Consider the following 18,594-nt stretch of genomic DNA (forward strand, 5'->3'; position numbering starts at 1 on the left):
GATGAGGATGGGACGTTCTCTGGTCCTTCCCTGTTATACACTTGGGTTTTTGGTGGCAGGAACTATGCCTGCGCTCCAGAACCTTGAACTGTGATCTGTGTGTTTACACTGTCAGTTTGAGGCCTTGTAGGGAAGTAAAGAAAAAATAGGCCTGGAGTCACACAGACCTTGGTTCAGATCCCAGGTCCTCCCCTGTTCACCACTGTGTGTCCTCGGCCAGTTACTGAACCTTGTGGCGTCAGTTTCTTCACTTGTAAAGTGAGGGTAATGACCTCTTCCCCGTGAGGGAGTTTTAGCACTGTTTTAGAACGTGGTGGCATTCAACACACAGTAGCTAAACAGCCCCCCGCCCCAACAAAACATTGGCAGCCACCTCCACTCCCCCCACCCCCCACCGTCCACTCTGGCGCTGTCCTGAGAGCTGTGCCGTCCTGAGGAGGACACACCGTCAACCACAAAAGCGCCCAGGCGCTCTTGTTTTTCATTTGTTCATTTGCAGCAGGGGCCATGCAAATCTTCACGTCAGCAACTTGGCCATGATGATCTTTTGTTTATACAACAAGTAGTTATTGTGTCCCTACTACAGATCGGTCACTCTTCTCAGTGTTCAGTGAACAACACCGGTCACGATTCCCATTCTTTTACAGCCTGGATTCTAGTTACATCCTTCACTCTGCTCTGGGTCAAGGATGCCACCAGACCAGCCTGATGAGATTTGAAAGGGGAGCCTGGGGAGAGCTCAGACGCTCCTGTTCCGGTTTCATCTCATGCCAAGCCAAGAGATCAATGGGTGTCTGACTCTTTCCCAGAACAGAAATCACTGTTCGTATTCTACAGGTGATTAAAAAAAAATCATAGCTTTAAGACTGGCAATATTTGTGCAATAAAGCACCTTGCATTTCGGCAGTATCTTGTAAAGCATTTTCTCTTAAGTTGTCTCATTCGGCAATCAAAACAGTCTTGTGGAATTATCCCCATCTTTCTCCATATGGAAAATGAGGCTCTGGAATTGCAGTGTAAAGCTCGGTACGACTGCCCCCCATTTCTTACTTTCCCTGGAGCCTGTGAACCTGGGGGCAGGAGAGGTAGCTGTTAACTTTACTTATTCTCTGGTTCTATTGAAATATGGCTAGTGTGGCTGAGGAATTGAATTTTATAATTTCATTTCATTGTAAGTAGTTAAAATTTAAATAATCCGTGTGGATACCATATCGGGCAGCACAGTTTTAGAGGCTTAAAGGGGAGGAGCTCAAGTGGAATAAAGTTGGTGGCTGCAGTCTTCCTTCCCCATCACGCCTGAATGCCCCAGCACAGTCTGTCCTTCTCCATCCACTTCCCTAGAATTCGGAGTCTGTTGGGGTCATTGTCAAAAAGCAAGACTCCACTCCCTGCTTCAGCCAGATTAGGGCTACTTCTCTTGTGTAAAAGCTTTTGTTTGAAGATTTTCATTGGTGCTGTAAATAAGATCGTGCAAAAAAGTTTTAAAATCTCTGCTCTCAAAGTAATTGACAGTGAAACTCATTGGAGACAAGGTACCGTGGTCTGCCTGGAAAGCAGCCTGGAAGAGAACACACAGTGGAAGGAAAATTGGAAGGATGTTAGGACAAGATATGTGTTATGGGTGAACCATGAGGGAGAATCGCTTGTATGCTTATTTATTTAAGTTTATTTAAAATTTAAAATTTTATGTTTGTTTGTTTCAAAGGCAAGAAAGACACTTCAAGGTCACTGTGAGCTTCCACTGTATTCTACCCCCAGCCAGCTTTCCACTGTCCACCTAGGGTTCCAGGAACGATGGTCATTGGTGATTGTTTCCTTTTAACACATAAGTAGAGTTGCATGTTCTCAAGCATATGTGGAAGCTAGTTTTTCTTTATCAGCCTTATTCCTGACTCTAAAGCCCACTGTGCTTTGAGAGCAAGCTGCTTACCTTAAAGAAAATGAAAAAGATGTTTCTAGTTGCCTGAATCGCTGGTGGCCTCTGCTGGAAAACACTTGAGAGCAAGTATTCTCCAGGTCTCTGATGAGTTAAAAATGGCTCTTCTCTTCTGCGTTTTAATATGTGGCCGTTAACAAGACTGAACACGGGTAATGACATCGGGTCTCATCCGGGTGCTATCAAGCCTGCCTCTGAGTGGGTTGTAACTTTTCCTCCTCTTATTAAACTGGATCTGGTGTTAAACCTCAGAAGAAGAAAAGCCATAGCTCTAAGCAACCCAGGAGTGTAATTGATGGGCATGAGATGGCTGAGGACATGAGGCACCTATTTTCCGCTGCCGCCAATGGACGGGATGAATCCCTGACCTGTAGCAGCCGGAGGGACACCCGCGTGCCCCTGGCCCAGTGAGGACGCCTCTCCCACAGACATCTTACCCACCAGTGGAGATGTGAATTATGTTCAAATTAATAGGATTTTCCTGTCCGGGGAGTTCAAAGGATATTGAAATCCATCAAAAGATATTGAAATCCATATATATTACATGTGGCTAATATATATTTTTTATATTAATAAAATCTAATACTCTGGCTCATTTGTTTGCTTTTTGAACCCAGCCATCATCCCCAGCCCACATAGCAGTGGAAGATTTGTCTTTACTCATTTACTCATTTTATTTACCTAGATACATAAGCACTCATAATGACAGACTTTTTTTTTCATTTAGAATCATAGAAACCACAAGGGATAGTAAGAATAAGGGTGTGGTGTTTGTTTTGCAAATAAGGCCTAAAAATAAGGCTTTACAAAGTGAAATATGTTTCCCCGGGTCAGAGAGCAGCCAGACACAGAGGCGGAGGAAGAGTCAGCCCACTAGCTCCGAGCTGGCTTTTGAGTTTTATTCTAAGACAGTGATCCTTCATTTTGTTGCGAGAAGAAGGGGAGGGCTGAGTGTCTAATGAACCTGCTTGGATTAATCCTGGGCTACTTGATGAGCCTGACGTGTCAGTCTCTGCCTGTGTTCCCGGTAAAGAATCTCCTCCGACACTTGACTGAAGCCAGGCCTGTCCCGCTCTCTGGAAAACAGCCTCTCAGAGGGCGCTGGCACCCTAGGGTGGGATAATTGGGGATTGTATCGCCAGCAAGGTCATCGGCGTGCTGCAAACTCTGTTTGTTCTGGAGTTCCACGTGGACATGATGTTGAGCCTTGGGTTGGGGGTGTGAAGGGGGAGCAGAGTGGCAGTTTACCCCGCTGGCCTTGCCCCACCTGCACCTGCAGCGGGTGAATGAGTTTCCTGGTGGTCAGAGTCAGAGCCCCTCCATGCAGGGTATCCTTCTGCCCCCCCTGGATAGACTCACTGTTGGTTGGCCGCCCTCCCATAGAGGGCTGGTCCTCGTTTTCATTTCCTTTTCCTCCTCTCTTCTCCCTCTGTCTGCTGCTGAGTTACTGACCAGCTCGTGTAGCGGTGAATGAAGTGTTTACACAGAGTCCAGAAGACTCAGAGATTCTAGGGGGGGTGTGTGTGTGTGTGTTCAACCCTGTGCGGGATACGTGTAATTGCTCCTGGAGTGCAGGAATCCTGGTGCATGGGTCAGTATTGAGCATCTAACAGGGCTCTCAGTACATGGTTTTCTGAAGTGAAATTGTCAGAAGACTTTTCAGCTTTGTGGCCGTGCAGTGATTACACAGACAGCAAGTATGTGGCCCTGTCTTCCAAACAAGGACCCTTTTCTTGTGAGGTTAACATCCGGAGGATGTTCCGGAAGAGCTGTAATTACTTTTTCATGTTCTTGATAATAAAATGACCTTTAGCTCTTCATAATAAAGCAAATGCTTTGGACTTGTAGATTTGGTGGCATTAACATGTAAAGGAAATAAAAACAGGATGGTATTTGTATACAAGGCAGAGGAGTTTTGGGTCTTGCCCCCATCCCTGTGGATTGACTGCGTGTTCTGGAACCAGCAGGGCTGGGACTTCCTGTGCTCTGTGGTGGGGAGGGGACGGGAGGGGGCAGAATTGTCTGTACTGGTTGTGTTGGCTTCAGAGGCCCCAGCCTGGTGTCACCACACGTCCTAGAGCTGGCCCCATTTGAAATGTATCAATATCAATGTCTTCCCTGCAGCACGGGAGCTGGTGATACCCAGAGCAGTTCCTAAAATGAAAGTAAAGACACTGAAGACAGAGAAACAGGGCTCTGCTAGCAAGCCGACACAGGAAGAATGTCCCCTTGAGTTTGGGGCTTTAACATCTGTGCACTTTCTCTTAATAAACACTTGGCAAAAGAAGAAAGGAAGTGAAGTCAGTGGAGTTTGGCTTCCACCTCCGCTCTCCGCCCCCTCCTCCGGGTCTGCTTTCCAGCGCTTCACTTTCCCTTGGGCTGGGCTGCTGTCAGTGAGAGGGAAGAGATTGCTCCTTATAAATGGAAGCTAGAGACGCCCATTCGTCCCCTTGCCCATCCAATCCAGAGGACTCTCGCTAAAATATCTTGTCCTATGAATTAACTAAAGACATTTCTTATGTGCGTTGTCAAATGGCATGTCCACTTGAAGGTTTTCGGTTCAATTATCTGAGTTCCAGATAACAGCTACATATCCACAAATCAAGTTTAAACGGTGTCTCACCTCCTTTTATTGGTGTGTGGCGTTTAGTCAAAATCAGGCCATTCTGGCTCAGGTAGTTGGCTCCTCCTTTGTTGTTCAGGTGTGGGGCGGGGGTGGAGAGAGGGAAGGAGAACTTTCCAGCTCTTTAAGGAGCCTTGTGTGGTGGTGAAGGTGCAGTAGGGCAGTTGGTTCTAAATAGGAGAAAGCCTACAGTTCAGGCTGGAGCTGCTTTCTGCTCCAAGTGTGTAAGGAGAAGAGCAGCTAGTAACTTCTCAACCAAACCCAGTCACACTTCAGGATCAACAGAATGGCCACTGTTGAATTTCTCAAGAGTAATTTCATTAATAACCATCTGCCAGAAATCCAGAGATGCCTCAGCCCGCAGCTCGTGGGGTGAAGTAACATGCGGTGATTAGCATCAGGCCGAGGACTGTCTCCAAAGCAGAGCCTGGACCTAGGTCAGAAGCTTGAGTATTCTCCAGTGACCCCGTTTTGGGGGAGAATTTGATCAGATGGGTGGGGATATGGGAGTCAGACAAGTAAGGATAACTGAGGTTCCTAGCTTGAGGCTGGGGCAGAGCAGGTAGCTCATTGAGGAAGGAAGTGGAGGCAGGGGATTGGGTTTTGGCAACAAGATAATTAACTGTGTGGAACCTCTTGAGTTTGAGATGCCTGGGCTGTCTTTCACATAGAGCCCTCTGGAAGGTATGAGAAACACAGTGCCCAGGTCAGTAGCTACAGAGAACATTTGGGTATAGGTTTGGCATCATGAGTTGAAACCATGGGAATAGAAGGGATAAAAATAGGGGAAAAGGAGAAAGTGAAAAGAGAAGATAACCACCCATGGATTCCCAAGGAACAGACATCTTGGGAGTAGCCTGAAGAGGTGGGCTTGGCAAAGAGGACAGAGAAACTGACTCGAGAGAAAGCAAGGGCCTAGAGAGAAAGGCTTCCGGAAGCCGGAGAGCAGAGGGCCAGGAAGTTTGGGGCCTACTAGCCAGAGAGGCTGAATAGAAGCAGGAGTGATAATTGGGTAGCTTAGGTAATTGAGGAGTTAATGGTAATCTTCCACAGAACGCTTTCAGGGGGTGCTGAGGATAGAATCCATATTTTAATTAGAAGAGAAGTGAGTAGTAATTAAGGCGATCTGCCAACAATGTTTGTTTTGGCAGGTAAGAGAAAGCAGAAAGATTGAGGAATGAATTCTGTGTCAGGGTGGAAGAGAACAGAATAGAATAAAGACAGACAGAGCCTGGAGGGGCTGGTGCAGATCCAGGAAGGGGTTGGGGGCATAATGGGAGCTCTCCTTTCATTTTAGAGAAGCTTGAATCACCTCACGGAGCTGGGCGCTCTGGCTCCCTGTGATGGCAGTCACAGTGCACGCCTAGTTAGGACCAGTGCAATAAAGCGGGTCGTTCACTGCTCACTGTGGGTGGGAAGCCAGGAGCACAAGTGAGCAACCAGCCCCTGTTTCTACCTGCCCTGGCTTTTCTACCCCCTGGGTTTGCTTCGCTGATTGTGTGCCTTGTTCCCTGCCCTCCTCTCCCCATCTCAAGATCCTTGACGAGTCAGAGACTGAGTCAGCAGTTCTGGAAGGCTCTGAATGCTCAGTGCCGCTTCTGCTGAGGTGGCAGTCGTTTCTGTCCTTGCTGGAGGCGCATTAGTGATGGAGTCTGTGGGGTGTAAATCACAACCCCTCCTGACTCGGGGTGCAGGTGTTTATTCCATTCCGAACACCTCTCACTTCCGACTGGAAGCCTCATGCCCAGATTTTTACATTTTTAATTCATCCGTTTCATTTAAGTTGGCTTCTAGCTATCCGGAACAGTTGGTTTGAAGATATTAGCCAGGTTTGTCATTGAAAATCGTGTTTTGATTGTCTCTGGGAAATCCTTTTCTCATCAATGGGTAAATTCACAGATATGCACTGGCATTGTCTTTAGGAGTGTAGACCAGACTCCTGGGCTCACGTAGAAGCTCCCAATCTCATGGTAACTGACGTTAGACAAGTTGTGTAGTTTCTTTGTGCCTCACTTTCTTTAGCTGTTTAATGGAGGTGATAGTGGTACCTGCCTCATAAGGCTGCCATGAGGATTAGATGGGTCAGCGCCTATAGGGTGCTCAGCACGGTGGACAGTACTCAGTGAGTACGAGCTACCATTATTATTTTTCTCTCTGCTGTTTAAGCCCCTGGATTATCAACATCGGCTAAAGCACTGAATATATACCCAAATTCTCCACTGAAAATGCCCACATCTTTGTCATCTGTCACCCAGCATGTTGGTGGGGGGGGCCCTGGCCCCTCCCTTCCCCCCTCTGTACCTGGGACACCCATCCTGCCCTCTTCTGGGTTAATTTCCCCCATTCTCTCCTCCATGCATGAGCCTCCTGCACTTTCTCAATTGTATTTTTCACTTCCTGAGGGCTTTTCACACAACTCTTTGTCTGCTTCAGGCTAAGGGCTCTTGGGAACAGAAACCTCGATCTGGAGGCTGTCTTGCTTTTTACAAGTGCCTATTAGTCTCAATCCGCGGGATAGAATCCATTTCATGAGCTAGTTACTGCAAGTGATCTCCACGCTGTTCTAACCACGCCAAGATCACCCAAGTGTGGGTGGAAAAAAAGTAAAAGGAGACCGAATGAAAATCATCAGAAAATGGCCTCTTTCAAAACACAGGCGGAATTCTTTGTCTGCAGAATGACTGGGGTGATTTCAAAGTCTTCTTCCAGGGCCAACATTCCGTGACACCCAGAGAAGGGAGAGGTACAAAGAGGCGATTGGAAAGGAAGACGTAAGGTTGATATTGTGTGATCTGGGCCAGGACGTTTTCCGGAACGTTTTCACGGCTAATGCTTTGGTTTCCAATCCTTTGCTCTCAGGGAAGGCCGCTCTAATGCCCACATCAGAGGAGATCACCAAAGAATCGGAGATGTCATGCTGAAGAACATTCAGGGCATGAAGGTGAGCTGCCTCGGGACTCGGCCGAGCGAGTTCCCTGGGGAAACAGCACTGGGGCTGCTGGAGGCCTTGGCCGCACTCCCTGTCCGGGACCCCGTGGCCTGGTCCGACAGTCTGCTCGGGGTAAACCGTCCCGTCCTTCCAAGGTAATTTTATTTGGAACATAACGGACAATCCAGTCACCTTGGGGGAAGCACTCTTAGGATTTTTTTCTCCTCAAAAGCTCTGTGTTGTAACCAAAACATAGGTATTTTGTGTGAATAAGTCATTCAAAACTTGCTTTAAAAATTTTGTAGACAAACATTGTTTGGTTGAATAAATATTTCACGTTTAGTCAGTTATTTTGGTTTCTTGTAAGCGTGACAAAAATGGATTTTTTTGGATTCAGATGTATTTAGGAATTCCAGTCAATTCGATGACTTTAAGACAGCGTACAGGGCAGATATATTTCTAACCATCCAGCAATATCTACAACGACACAAAAGAGTGAAAATATACCCAAAGAGTCAGTACATTTGAAACCAATATTCCCATTTTTGAAATCTGCCCCTCTCTTGCATCTGAAATTTTTGTTTTTGCATTTTCATTTTAATCCATTAATAATTCCTTTAATATAGAATGTTTTAATTCACACAATTTATCTTCTGAATACAAATACGTCCGTATTTGCATGGTAAAGCAATCTTCCTGTATCTCGACTGCACGGAGCCTATCTAATAACCTTAACTAACAACTAAGAGCTAATAACCTCCTAAAGAAAGCCAGTTGTTTGTCTTGCCACCGTTTCGGTCCGTCCAGCCATCCCTCTGTCCATCGGCCCATCCAGAACACCTACTACACATGAGGCGCGCACAGAGTCAAAGTTAGTGTAGGGATTTGAATTAATTCCCAAGAATCTTGCTAAGTTGTTTAGTGTTTAATTTTTTCCCCTTAGAATTAGATATCTCATGAGGACGGACAATGGGAGGAGGGTGCATGGAAAAGATAGCATCTGAAGCTACTCATGAGACTTCCTGTTTCTCTGAACAAAGATCAAGATGTTATTTAACAGACCCCGAGCTGTTGCTCACTTTTTCACAGTGTTCAAAAAGCAGCACCCCCATCTTTGGGCAATATCAGAGAGGCTGTGGAAGCCACTGGGTTGCAGAATTCTGTGCAAAAAAAAGAAAAGCAAGAATTATCTAAGATGTTCCAGAACTCTGGTATTTTTTTAATGCGATAAGTAAGGTTGACGCACAAAACTCAAATGTGACACAACAGACATCTTTTCACTTTCCATGGTGTTTGTTTTAATTAATATATTTTATTTTGTTAGAGCAAGTTTAAGTTTACAGAAAAAGTGAGCAGAAATCTACACAGAGAGTTCCCATGTTCTCACACACACCCACCCCACCCCCACCCCCGCTTTCCCCTATTAACGTTAACATTGGTGCGGTACATGTGTTACAACTGAGCAACCAATACTGATACATTGTTATTAATTAAATCCATAGTTTACATTAGGACTTACTCTTTGTGTCCTCCTTTCTGTCAGTTTTACCAAGTGCATGCTCTCATGTACCCACCATGACAGTATCCTCGAGGTTATCCTCACTGCCCTGAAAATCCTGCGTGCTCTGCCTGGTCATGCCTCTCCTGCCCCCAGCCCCTGGCAACCACTAATCTTTTACTGTCTCCATAGTTTTGTCTTTTCCAGAATGTCATATAGTTGGAATCACACAGCGCGTAGCATTTTCAGACTGGCTTCTTTCACTCGTTAAAAATATCCTTTCTTCTCTCTTCTAGAACATGTTTTTGTTACTGTTGTCCTTCCCAATCTTTTTCCTCAGAGCAAGCCTTTTTTCCCATGTTCTGGACTTTTTCTCAGTCGGTTTGGTTTTTTACCTTTTCTCACAGCGCTCGTTTCGTCTGCAGGGCGGTGCCGGCTCCCATCTGTGCTTCCTGCCTCCAAGGAGGCTTGGACTCTGGGGACAGCAGCAGAGACCTGCCAGCTCATTCCCCGCCCCCTAGAGCTCTCCTGTTACCAGCTTTCCTTTGTGGCTCTCCCACAGAGAGCTGGCGTTCACTACACGTCCGCCTTCCTCTCCGATTACCTAGCACCTAAGATTTCTGCTCACGGCCATTCTTTCTCCTCGGTCTAGTGAGTTGGCATTTTTGCATTTAGTCAGCTTCTTTGGCTGTGCTGGCATTTTAGTTATTATGCTGATGCCACGAGCGTTTATAGCGTGGAGCTCTGTGCAAGCAAAATAAAAATAGATGCAGAGGCTCAGAGAGCTACTGGCAGCCTTTTAAAGAAATTGTTTAGGTGGTTTTTCTATTGTGGCTGTTATCGTTGGTTTTAAAGAATTTTTATGAAGTGTGGAGGGGAGCTTCAGAAGGCTCTGGAGATGTAGAAGTCCAGGTTAGCACTTTTGCCCAAAATGCTTGGGGTGATATGCAGCTTGCAGCGTCTTTCCTGCCTCCCCCCCAACCCCAACACGCACCTGTGCATTTACCTGCATTTGCAGGGACTTAGCGGGGCTCAGCAGGGATGCTGTCATTAGCTTCAGCTGGACTGGCTGCTCCCAGACCCTCCACTCCTGACCAAGGGAGCTGGGCCGGGCCTCCAGTCCCCTCCTGAAAGTCAGAAATACCCAAGTCGTGATCTCTAGCCCATGCTGTGAACTCCCAACTGGAAGCATCTGCCCAGATGCACAAAGGCCATGGAAAAGGACACCCCGGCCTTTCATCTTAACCCTTCACCTGCCATCCAGGCTGGGACCTTTCCCGCTGAGCCGGCTGTCTCTCCAAACCTCCCCGTCCACCCCCTCTCCTTCTTAAACTCTGACCACATTGCTCCGTCTGGCTCTCAGCTTTCTCTCTGCTGGATGACTCGACCAGCTTCCTGATGAGTCTCCAGGCCTCCCATCAAGCTGTCTTCTCATCCACCAGACTACCTAGGCTCAAGACCCCCCGGTCCCTCTGTGGTCCGGAGAATATAGTCCAAACTCTAAGCCTGGTGAAGAAAGCCTTCACACTCTAGCCCAGACGATCGCTCCAGGCTCCTTCTCTTCACATTCTGCTCTGCACTCCAGCCACCATGAACTCACCTCCCCAGGTGCTCAGGTCCTCACAATGCTCCTGCCTCAGCTGGGTGCATGCATTGGTTCGTTTGCTCACTAACGCATGCAGGCAACAGACATTTATTGAGCACCTACTGTGTATATCAGGCCCTGAGGATATAGTGACATGGCAGTCTCTCTCAAAATCAAATAGGGGACTGCACGTGTGGTAACATTGCCTAGAGCTACACACACACACACACACACGCACATATACACAGGTACTTGCCACACACACACGGGCATGTGTAACTGGTGGAAACTGAATAAACCATGCGGATTGTACCAATGTCAGTTCCCTGGCATTGATATTGTGCTATATTTATAGTTATGCAAGATGTTAGCATTAGGGCAGGCTGGGTGAAGGGCGCATAGGACCTCCCTGTACATTTCTTTGTAGCTTCCTATGAATCTATCTATTTTTTAAAAAGCCAATAAAGCCAGCAGGGGAAGCCATGCGATAAGGGCTAAGATGGACAAATTCAGCCTAAGTACAGGAGGATAGAGGAGTCCCTAACAGGGGAGGTGGACTGAGGCTGGGCGAGAGTCCTAGGCTGGGGAGCATCCCGTGCAGAGGCTCTGGGTGCAAGAGCCTGGCACCTTCAAGTACAGTTGCTCAATGGGTGGCCCTGGGTGAGTAGCAAGAGGCCACAATGGAGGGGTAGGAGGGATTACATCCAAAGGGCCCTATGTGTCTTGCCAAAGACACTGGAGGTAGTCCTGAGATGGTAGGAGCTCTTGTTGTATTCCAAGCAAGAGGGCAGTGTGCTCAGCGGCATTGTAGGAAGTTTGTTTTGGTGGCCGATGCGTGATAAAGTGGAGGGGTGAGGAGTGGAAGCCGAGACCCCATGGAGACACCGTTACAGTGGTGGATGGCACAAGGCCGAAAGGAGGGCAGTGACCGTGGGGATGAAGACGGGAACAGGTTTGACATTCTTAGGAGGTAGAATTGGTAGGACTTGGTGAAGGATTCAAAACGAGGGAATCTGGAATGTTCTCCAGGTTTTTCTGTCCTGAGTAACTGGCTGGTGGTGGCACCGATCCTGAGGTCAGAGAATGGTGGGGCGGCTCCAGGCGAGGTGCTGGCCGTTGCGTTGCAAGCTCTTTAAGGAGCGGAGATGTCGGGACTGGGCGTCTAGGTGAGGGAGTCAGCAGGGCACAGACAGTGGGCCCAGTCCTGGGGAGCGAGGCATGAGGACGACGCCTGCCGTTCTCTGGTCTGGGGTGTCCTCATTCCCCCCACTACCCCCATCTGTCAGGAAACATCTTTCCCTTGCAATTCTTCCCCACCTGCCATGAGGAGTTAACTCTCCCTTTAATGCTCTATCATCAGACTTCTTACCCTGCACCTGTTTCCACTATGGCCTGTTAAAGGAAAAAAATATTCGATGGCACTTGTTAAAGATGAAGGCGACTTCATTCAGGCCCACGTGCTAGTGTGGGGACCACTGCGATGGGATTTTACAGAGGGAGAGTCAGATTAGACTCGACTCTGAATACAGCCTGGGCAAGTGGGAATTTATAGGCAAGGAACAGGGCGGGGGTCGGAGGGTGGAAAATTACTAAGAGGGAACGTCAGAGGGGAGGGGGGTTCTGGCAGAACCAAGCTAACAGGATTCTTTGCTGAAGGCGGGCCGGTGTGATCAGCCCTCATGGGGGATGGCGAGAGATGAGGGACCCAGTGTGAAGGGTGCCCGGATCCAGGGTAGGGGCTTCTGTTTAAACAGATTTAGCAGGATTCTTGCTAATACTGGATTTTACAAGGAGGTAAAGCACACAGAAGGGCCTGGGAAAAGGTTCAGGAGCCTGACAAAAGTTTGATTAAGCAAAGGATCTTTATCAGACGCCAGTAAAGTAGGAACCATGTCTAATTCTCCTCCAGCTCCCCCAAATCTAGCAGAGTGGGTGGCCCATGGCAGATAGTTACCGTATGAATGCATGAGGGGAGTCAAACAGAAATATCTATTTTTAACCACATAGCATTTATTGAGTGGCCCTGGTCTATTTGTCATCTTTCGACATTTAGAAGAAAACCACAGGCCCCCAGAGGAGCTCCTGTTCATTTATTTCCCCTCAGTTTGGCCAGTCTTGTTTTTAACAACATTTACACCTCTAATATTATATATACATCTCATATTTTATAATCCCTACACATTTTAAACTGTTCAATGCTTACTAGGGGTTTTTATTTTATCCTGAGAATTTAATTTAAATAGTGAAATATGAACTTAAATAAATGTGATGAAATAATGGCAGCGAAGGTGATCTTCATTTCCAAAAATCAGCCTGGGTGGAACGTGTGAGCGTTCAGTTCAGCTGAGCAGGTTCCCCCACCCCACTTGTCTTTCTCCCCACCTCCAGCAACTGGCTGCCCACCTGTGGAAGCACGGCGAGGCGCTGGAGGCCCTGGAGACCGGCATCAGGAGCTCGCGGCGGCTGGAGAACTTGTGCAGGGACTTTGAGCTGCAGAAGGTGTGCTACCTGCCGCTCAACACCTTCCTCCTGCGCCCGCTGCACCGGCTCATGCACTACAAGCAGGTCCTGGAGCGCCTGTGCAAGCACCACCCGCCCAGCCACATGGACTTCAGGGACTGCCGCGGTGAGCGCACCACCAGACCCAGCCCCGCGGGGAGGCGGCTCTAGGGGAGAGCTCTGTGAGCCTGTTACCTGGGTTTTCATATCACACAGGCAGCCATGCTTTTCAGTACCTGATGGAATATTTTGTCACCTCTTGATCTTGCCATAAAGAAGGTGATAATGATCGTGATGACCTCTCTTTCCTTCCTCTTCTGCATGCATTTCTCCTCTGCTCCTGGGTGGTTTGGTGCAAAGAACCCTCAAGAAACCCCACTTAGAGTCAGCCCCCTCCAGGAAGCTTTCCTATGCCTACAGGGTTGAAACTCATCACTCCCTCCTTGGACCGGCCACAGAAAATAGCTTGTAATAAATGCTCTGCTGATTGCCGCTGGGCAGTTGTAATGTACCCTTCACCACAATAAGCACTTCACCTGTATTAGCTCTTAATCTTCACAACAAGCCTACCAGGCAGTGGTGAGGTCATTTTACTTATGGGGGCTACTGAGACCAGAGAGGTAAATGACTTGGACCCTAAGCCCAGAACCTATGTTCTTGACGGTCCTACTCTACTGTCTCATGATGAGATTACCAACTGCCACTCGCTTAGCACCTGGGACAGTTACTGTGCCAGGTATCTTATTATGTTAACGCCTTTACTCATTGAACGACCCTAGGAGATAGTGTTATCCCATCTTACAGATAAGGAAACTGAGGCTCTGAGGGAGTAGGGACTTGTGTCCCTCCGACCAGCAAAAGGTCGGAGCTGGTATTCCAGACCATGCTTTCCCACTCTGCCATGCACTATCTTTTTGAACCTAAGTCACCTGTCTCGTGTTATATGCAGTCTGTTAACGTCTGCACTCTCTGGCCTGGACTGCAAGCTCCTTGAGGGCCTGTGTCCTCTACGTTCTCCAGCCAGTCTGTACACGGGGGCCTCCGCAGGTGGCTCTTGACAGGTTACATGAATTTGCACACCTGTTGGTATGTCAAGGCCCATATCTCTTGCTTAAAGTATTGTAAACACCTCCCATCTCTTAGGCCACCTGTGTTCTCTTTTTCTAAATGCATTTCTTACTGCTTTACTTAAAACCTGGGTGACACCTGATTCCCTCAGGCTCAAGTCTAAACCCTTCAGGATCTGGCCCCTAACTAGTCTCTCATGCTACAGATACGCACTGAGCACCTGCTACAGACTAGATATACAAGAGAGAATGGAACAAGGTGGCCCCTCCTCGTAGAACCCACTAGTGGGCCCAAATCGGGGCACCTGGGCAGCGAGTGACCTGTGAGAAGGACGTGCCCGGTGCAGCAGGAGTGCAGGCTTCCCACCCAGCCTTCAGGACTCGGGAGAGGCTTTCCGAGGGGGAGGATATCGAAGTTTAGAGCTGAAGTGTAAATGGGAGTTCCTGGACGAGGGGAAGGTGTGGAGGATAGAATTGGGAATAGCACATAAAGAAGTCCAAAGGAGACAGAGACTATAGAACATTCCAGAAAGTAGAGGTTCTGTGTGGCTGTAGTGTGAGATGCAGAGACAGCAGCAAAAATGAGGCTGGAACAGTAAGCAGGGACCAGATCCCATGGGGTCTCATAAATGCTCGAGACCTCAATCAGAGAGCAAAGGGCAGACAGGAAGGGTTTTAAGGAGGGGAATGGTGACGTGGGGCTTGTTCTAGAGAAATCACTTGGTTGGTATCTAGAGTATATAGAAAACAAATTCGTTTTTAGAAAGACAACCCAGGAGAAGATTTGGAAGTCATTGAGATGTTGGCAGTTTACGGAAGGGGAACAGAGATGGCTCCTGGCGTGGTTTTGGTTTGCCTTAGACCGTCAGTCTTTCAAACAAACCATGCTGCCTCCTGCCTCCCGCCTCGGTATAGTCTATTCCTCCTGCTTGGAATCATCGCCACCACCTCCTTGGCCTTTCCTGGCACAATGCTCCCCCTCCCTTAGGCCTCAGCTTGTACCTGACCCTTGAGGTTGGGTGACCCGCCCACCTACCTGGTCCTGTCGTGTTGGCATTGCCAACACCCTTCCCAGCTCGCAGGACTCACAGCTGTGCAGGTCTATTACCCGGCGGGGGGAAGGGACATCTTTGGTTTTGCATGCCAACTTGCCCAGTTTGCATCTTATGATTTTTTTAAGCAGTCCCCAATGAGAAAAGTCTCTCCTTGACAATTAAATGGCAAAAGTATCTGTTACTTAGCTTAAAACGTATGGTGGCAGCATTGTCAAAAGGCTGGGAAAATCAAGGTATCTCTGAACATATATTTCCTGAATGTGAGGGATGCAGAGTGCCAAGACCCATTCCAGGATGCCTGCCCCAGGAGCACACAGGGACCAGGCCGCCATCTTTCTTCTCTTAGAGCCACCTCATTCCCACCCCACTAAGCATTTGGTGCCCAGTAATTGTTGATTGGACTAAATCGACTGGCAGTGTCTGAAGATTGGGCAAGCCCTGGGTTTGTCCCTGTGGCTGAGACAAGAAGCATTCTGTGATAAACCAGGAAGCATTTAATTTGCACTCCCGGGGAGAAAGCAAGGAAAGAAAATGCTTCCCTCCCCAGGCGGAAGTGCTGGGGGAAGGGGGTTTTTAGTGTTCTGAAGACTGAAGTTCAGTTGACAAGTATCTCCTGCTTTCTTGATAGAAATACCTCAATGCTCACCTGCTGTGGATGTGCATGCCACCCAACATGTACTAACTGGGCACTGGCTCCTTTAAATATTAGATGCCGACCAGTCTAGGGCAGCTGTGCCCATGTTGGAAAATGAAGATTAGTTCTGCAGTTATTCTTTGCAACCATCTTGGTAAACACTGAAATTTCCACAGAAGGAAGAACCGAAGTACACTGGAATGCTAGTTACCCCAAAATATCACACTGTCCATTAGATCCTCTTCCAGAAAGATCCCTCCTTTGCCCCAGATTGTTCTGTGGCCAATCTGCTCACTGTGCTCTGGGTTCTTAGGTAACAGGGGAAGGGTAGCAAAATCTTTGCCCTGGGGACAAATTCCAGGCACTCTGAGTCCCCTGCTTCTTGTCCCTCTATGGCAACAAGTGATTCTAGTTGAAGGACAGCTGTATACCTCGTAGCTATGAAGGGGGCATTTACATTTTCAAGATGCTTTTGGGAAACTAAAGTAAAGCAGACAAATACATATAGCAAATCACTTGATTTTTATTACTGAGAACTAGCGGTGTTTTCCCTGGAAGGCTGGCTGCTAACCTAGAGCGGTGCTGGAGGATATTACCCTGGAGAGCTGAGCTTAAAGACACTGGGAAAAAAGACCCCTGTCTGCCGTTAATGCTGCAGAGTTTGTGTGTGTTTCCTTCATTAGCTGCTCTGGCAGAGATTACGGAAATGGTGGCACAGCTTCATGGTACGATGATCAAGATGGAGAATTTCCAGAAGCTGCATGAACTCAAGAAAGATTTGATTGGCATCGACAATCTTGTGATTCCAGGAAGGGTAAGCAGCGGGGCTCTCTGTGGGTGTCGGAGGTAAAGCCAGAAAGGCCACATTTAAGCGACTTAAATTTGAACCTTTTGAATGTGGACACTTCCAAGTTAAAATATCCTCCTTCTGAAGTGGCTTCCTTCCGCCTGGGGACAGTTAGGAAGACACCTTGAACTTTACAGTTTCATTCCAAAACTTTGTGTTAGAAGGAGAGAAAGCAATCCTGTGACCTCATATTTTGCTTTTTCTCCTTATTGGTTGATTTGCTTATTTACTTTTTCCCTACCATATTCTGAGAGGGTTTGAGATAGCTTATTTTATTTTTTAAAATGTAGGTACGTGAAAATGGAAGATAAAGAAAAAAATATTTTTTACAGAATTGGGTAAAATGGTGATATAAAGCCAGAGAAAAAGTTAGTGCGTTGAAAGCATGCTGTAAATTCTGTAAGCATGAAAGATATTTTTTAAAGATGCAATTTTAATTAGGAATTAAAATAACATTTTAGCCAGAACACGATTCTGGAAGAGATGTAAGTTCATTTACACTATTAACCGTCACCCGCCCAGCACCCTCCCTGAGGGGTAGGTCGTTCACAGTGAAGCAGGGCCTCGGTACCCAAACACACTCCTTCCAGGCCAATGGGAATTTTAAAAATACAGCGTAGCCAGCCCTTTTACAGTTGTCTTCCTAAGAAGCAGTCATTGCCCAGGAATCAAAAGTATTAGTTGCTACATCTCATCAAATCTCTATATGGGATCTTTCTCCTATAACCTCCACTTTTCAAAGTTCAGGAGGGAATTTTAGCCTCTTTGATCTCCCTTAATCTTCAGGCAAGTATCCAGTATGTTGGGGGCTTCTAGTCTTATTTGACAGGTAGCTGCCCTGGAGACATTAAACCAATGTCTCTTCCGGAAGATGAGGGACCTCTCTGGGTACTGGGTTATTTTTGTCGGCAAGCCTACCTACAAAACTGACCGGAAAACCAGCTGTGAAAGGCTGTCAGCAGAGTTATATGGTAAGTGCTGGGTGGAAATGAAAGCTGGGATTTGCTTTAGCTCTGCTGGTGAGAAAATTCTGCCAGGCCTCAGCACATAACAACCTCATTTACCATCCACACGGACCCCTTAGTAAAGGAAACACTGAAGGGAACAGATTCCTACACTCTGGAATCAGTGTAATTTTCTCTTAACTTTAGATGTTATAAAATATTTATCATATTATGCTACATAGCAATAACATACCATTTGTAAAGAATTTCTTATTTTGAGGAAAGGTTTTCATGGTGCTATGAAAAGAGCCTCGCATTGGAGTAGGTGGCCCTGGGTTCACATTCGAGCTCCACCCGAGCTGGGCTGTTTCACCTACGGGATTGTTCCCTCTCTTCTGTAACATGGGGATCATATCCTCTCCCTTGTAGGTCATAAGGATCAAATGAGATTTCATGTGTAGAACTTACACAATAAATATTAATTGTCTTCCCCTTCCCCTCCCTTCACTTATTTGAACAGACTAAGTGTACACGTGTTATACTGTCAGTGACACACAGCACAGCATTGTAGGGCATCATAAGCATTTCGCCAGATACGGGCTGTGTCACCCACTAATGAGCAAGTGATCTTGGTCAAATTTCTAATCGCTTTGCTTTTCAGTCTCCTCATCTGAAAAATGGGGGTGATAATATGGAACTTACAGGCTCAGGTACAGAGCTAATATAAGCACCAAGCACACGCTGGGCACCTACTCTGTGCTAAACAAAGGGAGGCCAGTGTTATTTATAAAGGTGAGGTCGGAACTGGGTGCAGGCGGCTCACTGCAGGCCTGCCTCATGTCCAGATTCTTCTGCTCGTCAACCTGCTTCACAGCCATTCATTGTTTCAAGTCAACCCCGAACGCAATGGGAAGGAGGGACAGAGGCCCTCAGAGGGGGCGCCTTCTACGGTGGGGCATTCCAGACACCAAGGCTGA

The 18,594-nt window shown here is 47.4% G+C and overlaps 1 protein-coding gene across 6 annotated transcripts in view; it reads left to right on the forward strand.

Moving 5' to 3' along the window:
* FARP1 (FERM, ARH/RhoGEF and pleckstrin domain protein 1) overlaps window positions 1-18,594 on the forward strand; it is a 288,033-nt gene that overhangs the window by 254,994 nt on the left and 14,445 nt on the right. For all 6 annotated transcript variants that reach the window (XM_070239941.1, XM_070239944.1, XM_023621750.2 and 3 more), the window contains 3 exons: window positions 7,419-7,500; window positions 12,960-13,197; window positions 16,510-16,640. In XM_070239941.1, the coding sequence (XP_070096042.1) occupies window positions 7,419-7,500; window positions 12,960-13,197; window positions 16,510-16,640 (451 nt within the window). The remainder of the gene's footprint in view (window positions 1-7,418; window positions 7,501-12,959; window positions 13,198-16,509; window positions 16,641-18,594) is intronic.

This window comes from Equus caballus, chromosome 17 (assembly GCF_041296265.1).
Source record: "Equus caballus isolate H_3958 breed thoroughbred chromosome 17, TB-T2T, whole genome shotgun sequence".
Lineage (NCBI taxonomy): Eukaryota > Metazoa > Chordata > Mammalia > Perissodactyla > Equidae > Equus > Equus caballus.